Source organism: Drosophila elegans, unplaced genomic scaffold, assembly GCF_018152505.1.
Source record: "Drosophila elegans isolate 14027-0461.03 unplaced genomic scaffold, ASM1815250v1 contig_476, whole genome shotgun sequence".
NCBI lineage: Eukaryota > Metazoa > Arthropoda > Insecta > Diptera > Drosophilidae > Drosophila > Drosophila elegans.
The window spans coordinates 4,084,158-4,098,034 of NW_024545863.1; the positions used below are offsets into that span (position 1 = coordinate 4,084,158).

At 36.7% G+C, this 13,877-nt stretch overlaps 1 protein-coding gene across 1 annotated transcript in view; it reads left to right on the forward strand.

The window, feature by feature from the left end:
* Positions 1-13,877, forward strand: part of LOC108148675 (ETS-like protein pointed) — a 59,633-nt gene that overhangs the window by 3,217 nt on the left and 42,539 nt on the right. Inside the window, exons 2-3 of the mRNA XM_017275809.2 lie at positions 2,703-3,060; positions 5,627-5,723. Of these exons, the coding sequence (XP_017131298.1) occupies positions 2,716-3,060; positions 5,627-5,723 (442 nt within the window). The 5' untranslated portion in view covers positions 2,703-2,715. The remainder of the gene's footprint in view (positions 1-2,702; positions 3,061-5,626; positions 5,724-13,877) is intronic.

The following is a 13,877-nucleotide window of genomic DNA, read 5'->3' on the forward strand; positions in this document are numbered from 1 at the left end:
AGATTCTGTTTTGGCTACTTTATGTGCTTCTACACTTAATTAACTATTTTGTACGTTTTTATTCACAATTGTAATTCCTAAAACTGTTTATGAATATCATTTTCAACTAAGCTCTAGAAATTCTCTTTTTCTTTTTGCAAACCGTGAAATCAATTAGACTTGCCAAAAGTTGCCAATTATCTTGGCCACTTTTATGCGTCAATAAATTATTTTCGTGTGAAAAGTGCACTTAGTATTGCTACCATATTCAAAATCATATGCAGTCTCAATCTATATATATCCACAACTGAAAGTGCATATATGTAGTTTGTGTGCAGATTTAGTAATGTTGTTGCGGTTTCTGTTATTGCTGTTCTACATTAAACTGATTGCACTGGGGCGGGCAGCAAAACTAAGAGGCGCGAAATAAATCAACTTTTTGTGGAGCGCGCAGAGCATTTCGCGGCTGCAGTCGTTGATTTTATTATCCATTTAAATGTTGATTAACTTAAATTCGTTTTTAGTGCACTTACTTGATCCAAGCACACAAAAATATATATTTATATCTATTTTTGTGGACGCGAATACATAACTGTGTCCAGCTGGAGCGGTTTCAGTTGGTCAGAAACAACCACTGACAAAATCAGCAAATCAAATCGAAATTGATTTCGCAAGAGCAAAAGCTGAAATTTATGCAACAGTTTTTTATGAAGGTGTTGCCCTAGGCAATGTGGTATTCTACTTTCTATTGAAGATCAACTGAAAGTTGTCCATGTGTCCGCTCAAGAGAATATCATAGATCTTTGAAAATATTTCTAGAGTTTTGGATCGAGAATAATTTAACAATTGTATGCAAAATACTCTAGGTTCTTAACAAAGTTAAAAAAAAAAAAATTAAATGCAAACGATTCCAGGAAATGATAACTAACATTTGTTTTCAAAATAGTTTAGGACCCTAATTAATTAAAAAAGTGTGCTTAGACCTTCGTTTCGTCAATGGTATTCAGGATTCCCCTTTTTCTTAGCTTTATTTTTATTCAGTTAGATCAGCGTCGAAATGGCGGAATTTTTTCAACCCGTACTCACTTATTTATGAATATACCGCAGATTTGCATTTGTGTATGTACATGGACTGATAAGGCGGCTAGATAACAACGTTGGACACACACTCACCGAGTGCCAAAGAGCGAGAGCGAGGGAGACGGACCTCGGTGGAATCGTCATCGATGCGACGACAGTATCTACACATTTGCATAACGTATCTAATTAGGCAGCCAGTGCCCAAAGATACTCCCCAGATGTCGCACTTAATATGTATGTGGGCGTTTACGAATTAAAACAAGAACTGCTCCCAAACTTATAATACTTTTTCTTTAGTGGCAAATTATTTTTTAAAAAACTGTATATGGGCAGACAAAAGTTTTTCACACTTGGGGTGATTTGAAAGCTCAGAGCCTAATCTTTCAAGACAACTTATATATTGTTTTACAAATCTTTGCTTAAAGTTAAATAGATATATTTTAATTTAGTGTAACATTTAATTGGAAGTTTTTCCTTTGAATTGACTTAAAATTGTCGAAGTTTGGTCATTCTAACAAATTTAGACTATCGCAAAGTAGCTTTTATCACTTAAAGAACATTAAATAAAAACATAATATTTAAGTCGTAATTACTGGACATTATCGCGGAGCCGTGTTATTTATAGTGGCTACTGGGTCTGCAAGTGGGGAGAACCCTCATACGAGGCCTTTGGGATTTCTTCAATTGCTGCTCAGCTCTTCTCTTCTCCGGGTCTTATCTTACCCACTTCCGTTGATAAAATTTTCTTAGAATTATTGTTATTCGTTTTGGATTTGAATTTGGTTCGTATCAAAGCAAAGCCTCTTAAAACTAATTTTAATGAAAGTAATTGGGAATCCAAGACAAGCTGAAAATTGTTTTTGCTCAAAAAGATGTAAATTATCTTTGAGCAATTGGTAATTGGTCGCCAAATGCGTGGAGAGTGTTCTATTTGGCACTTTATCTGGTTGCAAGACTGATAAATTAAAAATGTTTTTTTTATAGAAAACCGCAAGTGCTATTAGGGAAATGGGCACATTTTCTCCCAAGGCATAGGGACTAAATAAACTAATTGAGCAACATTCAGGGAATCAAACTAAAAAAAAATCTGTGTGATCTTTCTGCCCGATCTCTTTGTGGCGACACTTCAAAGTAACTTTTCGTGTTTTCTTTGAAATTCACATCACATCGCTCCATGATCATCAACCGCTGCTTGGCCAGGGCAAATATTTGAGAACTCGAAAGAGAACGAAACCCATTAGAAATATATTTAGAAAATTGAAACCCTTTGACTTGGGTCTATGTCTATCGTCCCCATATGATGGATGCTGTGTAAACAAAATAAAAGCGTGCTCATATGCAAACTGCCGCGTCGGCTCGTTTTGTTGTGGGCTGCTTTAAAGGTGGCGGATACTTTTGATGTTGCACTGACTGACTGTGCTGGAAAAAGTGTCATAATTCCTTGAGTCAATAGAGCTGGATTGAGCCATGGAAGAGGTGCGAACGCCTGAGTGGGAGGTGCCAACGAGGTCTAATAAAGCAGGGAAACAAGCCAATAATTGAGCGATAATTAAAACACCTCACACCCAGCCGTAGTAATAATTGCAAATGATTTGTTTATTGAGCAGCCAGCTAATTGTTTGTTTTATTGTTTCCCCCTCCAGATGCCTGCGCAATATGGAATTGGCGATTTGTAAAACAGATCTGTCTGCCACGAAATTTATGCTGCCGCCCGCTCTGCCCACATCTGCGGCCATTGGACCATCATCAGCGGTCTCTGCAACGTCATCGCACTCCTCAGCCGCCGCCCAGTTTGCATTCCTCGATAAGGCGGCCCACGAGCTCTTCCACCTGAACGCCATCAACGGAAATCTGTTCAAGACGCCCGGCAGCAGTCATCTCAATTCGATCGGCACTCCATCGATTTTGAGCCACCTTAATAGCAGCAATAACTCGGGCCAAGTCAGCAACATGAGGCTCAAGAAGAACCGCAAAGTTACATTTCTATCCAGCCTAGTTGAGGTGAGTGGAGAAATTTTCACAAATAAGTTTAAATTGTCTTGCTTATCGAGGAATTTTTGTTATTGATTTTCGCACGACCAACAAGAATATCTTTCTATTTAGTGGGTCATTACAATTCAAAAATTATACTGATTCATGTAGTTGAGCCGATTTATCTTGGCCAAAATTTAAGTTAAAACAAAAATAGGTATACAAAATAAGTTTTAGCACAAACCACTTATTTATTCTAGGCGAATTAGATACCTAGTGACTTTTAGTCTCTAAACGATCACTATTTATTCAAATCCAACTGAAGTTTGGTGAAAAATCGACACTTAGCTTATTGAAAACTAGGTAGCGATGACTGCACGTCGCTGATCGATGGCTGCATAAATCTATAATTTCTATATATAACTACGTATAAGTGAATTTGCTGATCAAGTGATCGATAGCCTGTCCATTGGTTTCTATGCCAGTTTGACAGCCACTGAAGTTGGAGCCCCAATGACAGCGTGATCATTTTGCGAATGCAGATCACGTAGATCGCATTCTAAATTTGGTAGACCAAACAATACGCAATTATTATGTATTATGCTTTGTTGCGTTTGCATTCGCAATATTCAACACCCTGCTTTTGGGGGAGACTTTACAATTAAGTAATATTTAGAGAATAATCTGGGAATGATCATAGAGAATTTTTAAAGTGTTTTTAAAGAGTCTACCAAATTCGCTTGGATTCCTGTGGAATCTTTTGTGTAAAGCATCTTTTGTTTATAGCTATAAACGCCATAAGCGTGCCACTTGTCGTATGACGCATCTGAATAGACAATAGGCCTGATAAAAATTTGGAATAAGTTGATACGCCTCGAAAAGTAGGGACCTCAATGCGTAACCGACCAAAAAAAGAGTCAAACAGCCAACAATGATCATAAGGCTTCCTTTGGTGCAGTTCCCTTTCCTTCTACACCTCTTCTTTTATCTCTTTGAATACCTTTTCATTAGAAATTATGATGATGGAGTCTCTTCTTAAAGTCACAAAATTAATAAATATTTATTTGTGCTATTAAAAAATGTAAGCGCACTTAACAGTCATAAAGTGATTTAATAAGATAAGATTTGTTGGCTTTGTAAAGAGATTTTTCTTATAAATTGTTTTCCGATAGAGCAAAGGGTAGCACATTTTCGATACCAAAGTATGTCCTTTCTTTATAATTTTTTCTCTCGCTGAATTCTTTGTGTCCCACATAAACTTGACGACCAGCGACAGGTCCCAAGTGAAGGCATTTGACACATCACCTGCGGTAAGCATATCCGTTGGCCCGCCGAGCCGTTGACCACTTTCATCCGGTCTTTCGGGGCCAACAGCCTGACTCCAAGTCGATCCTTTCCCCGTTTCCCGGTCCAAAACCCCAAAAGGACATGCGCATGTTCAGTCGCTTGGAAAAGGCAGCCAGGTAATCCGATCCAGAGTGTCTGGCCTCAGGGGAGCCCAGTTTTGGGTTTCCATGCCAGCCTCGAAACTGAAGACTTGTGGATCGTAGAGAGCCAAAATTGAGTTCCAATTCAAATTGTGAATTTTGTCGCTGGATTGGCTCTGGAATTGATTACGATATTTACGGAGCATTTCGTTTGACTACTCTGACCTCCATTATCATTAAGCGACCCGCAGTCTCCCCTCGCCAGTGTTCTATGGGCAAGTCAAACGTACAATTCAATTTATTAGAACGCGTTCAACATGATCGGACCCATGGGACGGACTCTGTGTGTGCCATCACATTGGGGCAGTCCGCAGCCAGCCACTGTCAATTGCCGGCAATCTATGCCACGACTTTGCGCTATTGTTGCTCTGATTATGCCCGAGTCTCAGTTTTTACACTACACTCTCCCCAACGAGGGGCGCACACACATTTTGTAATTGGGTAAAAGTGGCTTGTTTATAAATATGTACAACACAATCATGAATGCCTTGTTGACTGTGGCTCATTGTGGTGCAGATAGGCTGCGGATGACGGGGGAGAACACCTATTGGGGAAAAATTAAAAGATGCAAACGGCAGCGGGGACAGGAATAACAAACAGAAGTGATGGATAGATCATGCCTAATATATTGCTTTCTAATTAACAACAACAAAATTTTAAAATCAATTGTACGAAAGAATAAAAAAGTTACTAAGAAACTTAAATTAAAATCAGTTGAATATACCTCTAGCAAATAAACCCTCAAGTTAATAACAGAAAAACGTAATCAAAAATTGTATACGAGTGAATCAGAACTGCACTTTAATTTAAAAACGGGCACCATGACAACTCCTCTTTTTGTTCTAATCTTTTAAAATGGAAAATAAATTAAATCATTTTATAAATTTGGGTAGAATAATGCATACGAATTGGAGAAACATATTTCATGACTCATAAAATGGTTTGCCTAAAAATGTGTGGTGAAATAAAACAATGACAATACCGTTTAAGAATGTAAAATGAATCATAAAAAACAGTTTTTACACAAATTTAATAATTAACGTAATTGTTATTCGATTAAATGAATTACAAAAGCAGTTTAACTAAGTACTATTAATTTAAATTTACAGTCAAAAAATATTTTCATCAAGGAGGAGCCAATCCATGGCTGCAAGGACTTGCCCATCTGCAGTTTATCGGATATTTCAGATCATGAGGCGTCTTTGGGTGAGTAAAAAAACCATCACAGCAATGCCAATATAATGTACGGATTGTTTACTTTGGCCAAGTGCTAACCCATTCGCTATATCAGTTTCATATTGCTAAATACCACTTTTTTCCTTTTATTTCTCTCTATATTTTGTTTGTTGAATGGCTTTTCGAGGTCTGGCGAATTCTGATAACAGATTTCCAAGAAATGGAAATAATTGAAGAGCAAAATGTTGTTGAGAAGCAAATGTTCAACAATTATATAGTTGTGGCGCGTTATGGTTCTATCTTGACTCATATACGTTGTTTATATATTTTGTATGTGTATCACTCAGACAGATAAGTTTCGCTTGTGTATGCACTGCATTCAGCAGAAATCCTTATAAGGATAACAAAATTCTTGAAAAATGTTCACTTATTACGTTGTTAAGTTACTAAATACCAATAATAAGAAATGGTTAAGCTGCAGAAGTCCAAAATTTTAAAGGTTCTAGATTGCAATCTGTCAGAGAAAGTCAATGTCAAAACTTAACATGATTTGAGAAATTGACTCTCAACTAAATGATTTGCAGAAGGATATTTCGCAGTCGTCGCAATCGACCAATTTATGGTTAGTTGTTTTTGCGACCTTATTATTATTTTTTGCCTTTTGAACTGAGCGATAAAAAAGCGAAAACAGACAGAGAGTGAGCGAGCCAACAGCGGGCCAAATAATTTGGCGATAAGATAAGCCAACAAAAGCGTGTTGCTGGAAAAAAAGAACCCAAGTAAAAAGAAACAAAGCCAAGAAAGAAAGATATTTAGCCAGTGTGTGGGATCGTTTGTTATAGCATATCGTGTGTATTTATTATAATGTAGTCGATGGAATATACATAATTCCCAAGCATTCGCATAGTTGGGTTCATGTTCATATTTCAGTGAAAAGTCACGTCGTTTGTTTCCGGTGGGCCCAGCCCCTGTTCCTGAACAACTCCCCACCCAAAACCCCCCGGCAAAGTGCCAAGCGAACTTACACAGATTCATTCCGTCACTCCCTCACCCATTCATTCATATATTCATTCATTTGCTCCTTTAAATGCTTCTACAAAAAAAAGAGATCTCTGCGCGCCGAATACATTTGCATTTGAAATACTCGAAATAAATATATCTCAAAATGTGCAGCGCTACCTTTTCCCTCCGCTGCTGCTGTCAATCAGGCAATACGTCAGTCATTCACTCACTCACTCTGTCAACTCTTCGTATACGTAATGTGACAAAACATCGTTGTGTCTCTGCTTCTGCCGTTTTTGTTGTTTTTCTTATGGCATGTGTCTAGTATATTTTATCTATTATTTCACACACAGTCGTGGCAAAAAGAGATTTCAAGTATCGGACAACGTTTTATGGTAATTTGTTATGCATCTTTTGCCCTCTTGTTCGCGAAGCGAGAACAATGTGTTAATAATGGGAATGTCTCGGTTTTTTTTTTTTTTGATAGTACTAGCTTTTGGGCATGGCGATAAAGCAAGCTTGATGTTGAAATTGAACCCCAGACTTCATACCACTTGGGGTATCAATGTAGTTATTTTTAATTCAACCCTGACAATCATTTATTTGTTTTTAAGTGATATTTGCTTTATGATATTTTAGTTTATATACATTTTTAATTTGTTTTAAATTTTGTATTCTATACTTAAAAATGTAATTACAATATGTATTAACACCTGAGCAAACTGGAAAATTATGTTTTAAATTTGTCAATATAAATTATTTAGCTTTTAATTAAATACTTATATTATCTGTACAAGTCAAGTGTTAAAATTTTTCTGATCAAGTATGAGCAATGTACGCCTTTAAGATACAGGTAATACGGTTGGAAAACAAAAAAAATACCTAATCTAAATACCTAAAAGCAATATGTGCAATGGTGTAATTTGTTAATAAGTATAACATGTAGAACAGTAGAAAAATAATTGGCGCTATCTCTGCGTAAAAGTGTACATATGTGTATCTTAATATCTCAGCCAGGGCAAACATCGAAAACAATGCACAGCCATCTGTCAAAATCGCAGGGATCGAAACGATTTTAGAGCTGTTTAATGTTTATAAAAACAAATAACACAAATCTCGTTGGGAATTCAGTTTTTTTCGCCATGGCCCAAAACAGCGAGGCAGTCGTAGAAAGAAAAAGAACCCGAAAAACGTAAAAAGTATTTATGTATTTATGTCTTATCGCTGCGTAGAGATCAACAAAACGCAAACAATTTCAATGTCAACGCAAACCCAAGACTAAAGTCAGTGTCCAACTAAATATACAAATGTGTAGTGTATGAAAGGGTGGACCTCAGTTAAACGAAAGAAAAGACAATGGCTTGAAAGTTTATCACTTATACGCAGGGTAGCACATTGTTATAGTACACATATTAAATTGTACAAAGTAAACCCTTTTGGTCAAATGAAATTGTTAGTGCTAAGGTCCACCCCACTGTGCCTATGTAGTGGTATGTACAGTCTTACATATCTTTGCATGTATTTAGACATATGTGGGACCCAGCCGAGTCCCTTACTGAAAACGACTGGCAGCCTGAACTTTTCGCTCGTCGCTAGAAGATCGCGGCCATAAAATGGCAACAGAAACAAAAAATAAATATAAAATCACAAAAACTAAAACAAAAAGGCGGAAAAAAAAACAGGGAAAAAACATGCAAAAACGGCGACAACTGCGCAGATGCTGAATGGAAATTGGGGATGGCACATAAAAAAGGGGGAATATCGCGGGCCAGAAGAAGCAGAAAAAGATCGAGACCCAGGCACGTAAATTAAGTTTACATTATGTGGACGAAGGTACACTCAACATTAAAGTCCCTCTAAAGTCTGGAAATATATAATTTTTTTATTTTATTTATAAATCAAGTCATGCTAAAGGAAATATTAAAATATTTGGGTATTAATGCTTTTAAGCATTTGATGAATGCTGAAGTATTAAAAAAAAAAAAAAATCATTGTCTGTGCTGGTAGATTTTTTGTGAAAAAAATACGGCTACAGAATGACGAATTTCTTAAAATTTCCTTATATTTATTCTTAGTGTACGCAAAAAGCTGCCCTTATTTAAATTATATGAGAACACAGCCACAAAACACACACTCGTTCGCCTTAATCATCTCTCATTAATCATAAACTTTGAAAATAACAAGAAACCAAAAGAAACGAAACAATAAATAAAGCAAATTAAAATTTTGCTTATTAAATTGAGCGCCATGATTTGTATAAAATATATTAAAAATTTGAATTCTCTGAGGGAGAAAAGAGCTCCATTAAACAGAGAGAGAGAAAGACAGAGGAAGAGCCTGACGTCGACGCTGACAGCGAAGTCGACGGCGCGAGCCCCACAACTTTCATTCACTTTGGCGCTCATTTCATTCATCCCGGCGCAGTCGGCGTCGCTGCCGACTTCGCTGCTCCCCAGCACGCTCCCTCGCTCTCTTTTTGGCGCTCTCGGTCTCTCTCCCCAAGAAACACGTTCGTTTTCATTCATGCTCGCCAGTCAACAAAAACAACAAAACTAGCTGGTTCTCAAAAAAAAGCAAAGAAAACAAAAAAAAATTGAAATGCAGTTGATGAATGAGGGGAATGGAAATGGAATTGGAAATGGGAATAAAAGGCAGCGTCGAGTGGATCTTGTTGCCTCCCTTTCTCTCTTGGCGTTTTTTGATGCTTCCTCTGTCATTGGGGCTTGATGTTTGTTTCCTTCCTTTTTTGCGTGTGATGCATCCCGCTCTTCCTCTGTCTTCCCCCTTTTCTCTTTCTAGGCTGGTTCCTGCAAACCGGCTTCTTCCTCTTCTACTTCTACTTCGCCTTTGTCTTTTGGGGCTCCTTTTATATCGCTACTCCAGCTCCAGCTTCTCCTTCTTGTCTTCATCTGCCCCTCTCTCTCCGCCTCTGGCTCTGGCTCTGCCGCTGCTCTGCCTCTGACCGTGGGCGCGCCGCTGACTTTGGATTGAAATTCAACTGCAATCGTGGTTGCCTTTTTATACACTTCAATTTTGTGTATTCTGATTTTGATCAAAGGTTTGTAAAAAATGTAAAGAGAATTCCAAAAATACTGTGGAGGCTCATAAAGAGATGTCTAAGAGTAAGCTACGATATATGTATGTATTTTAAGTTTTGAAATCTTAAGGCGCAAACCAATGTACAATTTTTTAAGAACTATTGTACCATAGCTACTAATAAATTATTCAAACAAAAACACGAAAAAAATATTTTAATTTTTAAAAATTAAAATTTTAAATTTGGTCGAGCGAACGAAAAAATTAAATGTATTACTTTTAAATCCAGCAAGAGTATTTAAATTACAGCTACACGAAGATATCATTTATCCCAGTTTTGTTGTTAAGGTTTCTGTGTATTTGTTTTGATTTTTAGCTTTTCGCTCTCAGACCAACTTCATATTTATTCATAATTTGAACTCCCCCCTTCCAGGCCCCCTTCCAATCCCCTCCCCCTTCGACTCCACGCACAATTTGTGGGCAGCTGCTGCAAATGGAAAAATGGAAAACTGGAAAACGAGTTGCCAACACACACTTGCTCGTGTTTCTGATTTAAAGTTTTTTGTTTTAATTTCAGTTTTTTGTTACCTTTCAAATTTCTTGTTCACAGACTTTTTTTTTCGTCTTCTGCGGTTGTCGTTGGCTTTTTTTTTGGGTTTTTGTTTTTTTGGTTCGTGGAACTGCTGCGTTAACAACTTTTTTTGTTGTTGTTGCTGTAGTTCTGCTGCTTCTACAATTTTTCATTCATTCATATTCACAGACATGTGTGTGTAAATATGTACATATGCGCGTTTGTAGTGGGATATATCGCCTGTTTTATATTTCATATGCACGCCACTTTGTACTCACTTACTATTTGTGATTTTCGTTTTGTTTGCTTATTTGTTTTTGCCTTTTTATTAATACTTTTTTTTCTTTGCCTGTTTCTTGCCTCTTGACCGTATTTCGCCTGATTCTGCTTTATTCATTCATAAATTTTTACAGCCCGTCGTTGATTTTTGTTGTTGTTTCGCCTGGAATTAATTGCTCGAGAACTTTTCGATTCATTTGAATTAAGGCCTTTATGGCTGCTTAATTCGGTGCATTATTTCATTTATTTAAGCCACATGGAGATTTTGTCTGTGAGGGAAGTGGTTTTTCTAACGCCTAAATTATGTGCATATTTTTACCGTTTTTATACCTATATTGTACATTGTATATATTGTGGATTTCTTAATTTTCTATACTTGTTCAAGTCACTTGAAATTATAAAGAAAATTTCCCCAATAATATAAGAGATGGCAAAAAGTTGAATTGTAATTGTTTTAAATCGTTATTGTAAGTCCGGTTATTAAAAGTTCACATCATTTTTAAACAAGCCAGATTAACCTTGATACAAATAATGTGTCATTTTTGTCAGTGGAGGATATTCAAATATGTAAATAGCTTACAAAAGGAAAACAGACTTTATCTAATCACGTTACCTCAACTTTTCTAGTTCTATTTCCATTTCCATTCATCCACACCAAAAACAATGTTATCAAAACAAAAACGCTTTTCTCTCTTTTATTTTTATTTATTTTTGACTGTATACAGCGGATGTGTCTAAATTGAGTGCATCCCATGGACAAATTAGCAGCGTTTATTGTAATAGTTGTAGTTGTTGTTTCTTTGGAAATTTTCAAGTTGTAATAAAGCCCAGTCCATGGCTAATCAGCACGCTCCGAGTTTTGTAATGCCGAAAAGAAAGGGGAAAAAGGGCAGCAGAAAAAATGAAGCCATAAACAACTGACCCAGCACAATAATCAGGGTAAACTTATCAGGCAACCCTCTCACGCGTGCGACCTTCACCAATTTGAACTTTACCAAACGAAACTCACTTTTGTTCGCTCCAAATAACCAAAATCCAAGAAATAACAAATGAGGTGAACGAAGAACAGAGAGATAGCATATATGTATTTGTGCCTGGCCGATAAGGGCGCTCGTTATCGGAGGTGTTTTTTTTTTTTTTTTTGGAGAGGGGGGGGACTGGGGAGCAGGCACTTTAATATTATAATGCACTTAACCTACACCTTGAAATATCGGGCCACGAGACATACTTGTAAGAATCGTTTTTGAACTGTTACCAAGCTAAAAAGATGATAGGAAAACCTGCGAACTTTCAAAAACTGATTTGTAAATATATTAATTAATTAAATATTAAATAGTTAAATACCTTAATTGATTTTAGTTTCACCAAGATATGTTAATTAATTGAACATAAAATTATCTACTTGTTTCTTACATATAACAGAGGCGACATCTAGCGGCGAGTAGCCTGCTGTTAAACTCTTAAAATACTGCCTACTTCAAGGGTGGCAATAAGAAAATGAACATTTTAAAAACCATTGCATATCTTAAGGCACCTCATTTATAAATTAAAAAAATAAAAATTGTAGGTATCTTCAACTTGTGATAAACATTTTTGCGTTGCTATTTTAAATAAATTTATTTAATTGATTAATTGTAAATGCTCGTTTTAAGTCCATGTCCAAAATAGTGAATGTTTGCAACCGAATTTTTAAATACAGACAACACTTAACCTTCGGATCACAAAAAAAATATAAAATACGCATTTGATTTAATGACTGTCTCAAACAAAATATCAAAAACATTTTTTCAAAGCCTTAAAAGTAAATCGATTTAAAAAAGAAACTTCAGCGCGTGCCATCAACTAATTATTTTATAATTTAGCCAAAATGAATAAAAAGCGAATTTTGAAAAACCACTTATGACCATTTCGGGAGCAATTCAATTAATCATAAATGCCAAATATGGACGAAAAATACATATATCAATGGAGAAAAGGAAACCGAAATCCCATTAGGAAATGCTGCAAGACGCGACGAACAAATATGAATCAATTAATGCAACAAAAGGCAACCTGTCCGCAGACAAACGCAACTGCGAGCTCACACAGAAACTCGCATCCAGATTAGATGTGTGGATGTTGGGGCAACAAATTGCGGCGATGGAAACCCGTTCTTGGGACAGCTTCAATTGCATTTTATGATTTACCAACCGAACGAACAGCCGCAGCACTCGGCCAATTGATAATGCAATCGATGAAAAATTGAATCATACAGGATCTCGATCTATATAAATATGTTTTTGGATGGAGAAGTAGGAAGAGGAGGAGGTGGAGGAGTAGTTTGGCTATTGGGAACACCTGCCTTGTCATAATGATTGTGTCTGCACAATTTTCCAGTTGCCTGCCCCTGGACCCGAGTTTCGAAGTTTTCCAGAAGGAGTGCGTTCTATCGATCCGGCGATCGAAGCCCGATCTCATCATCAATTCAAGCGTGTCCACCTGGACTCTCTAGTTCTCCGGTAGATATAACCGCTCTCTCTGGGCCAATTTAACGCTGCTTCTGCTACCCCTTTGGCCAATTGATAATTTAACGCTTCAATTGGCCCAAAAAGAAGCGAGCTGCCTAAAACAAAGAGCAATATGTGAATTGGCCCATTGCCTTTTGGTATGAAGACCCTATTTTCTGCCATGTCATAATTTGTTCAGCATTTTAAATTAAAGTTTTTTTTTCGTATTTTGGTTCGCGTAATGCCTAATGGGTTTTTATGTGTCTTAATGCCTTTTCTGCAATTGTCATTTGAATTAAGAGCCATTTCGTTGCGCTACTCATAACCTGAACGGTGGAACTTTTAACTAAGTCGATTGGTAGATCCTATTAAACGGGTCTTATGTTGGGAGATGGAGTGGCAAAGTCCATCAATTGGAACAGTTTTCTTTATTTACTGCTCTATAAATAAAGGTACAATTTCAAATGGTTTTAAACCCAAATGAGAACAGTCTTTTAATAGATCGCAGCCAGATTAATTTAAAGTTAGGAGATAAAGTGTTGCCTTAAAATTGAACCAGTTAAAGAAATTTATATTTGATAAATTTTAGTTATCCAAAATGCTAGCCTCTGAAAAAAATGCATGCAAATGCCAATATATAACAGCCTTATTTATGGTACCATCCCATAATTTAATAGAAGGAGATTTTCTGATTTGTGAATAGACCAGATCCAATCAAAGTCTGCTCAAATGGAGGCCCATAAGTAACACCTTAGTCTTTTGCTAGCTTCTCAACTCTTTACCCCAGATCAACTTATCGCCGAACAATGT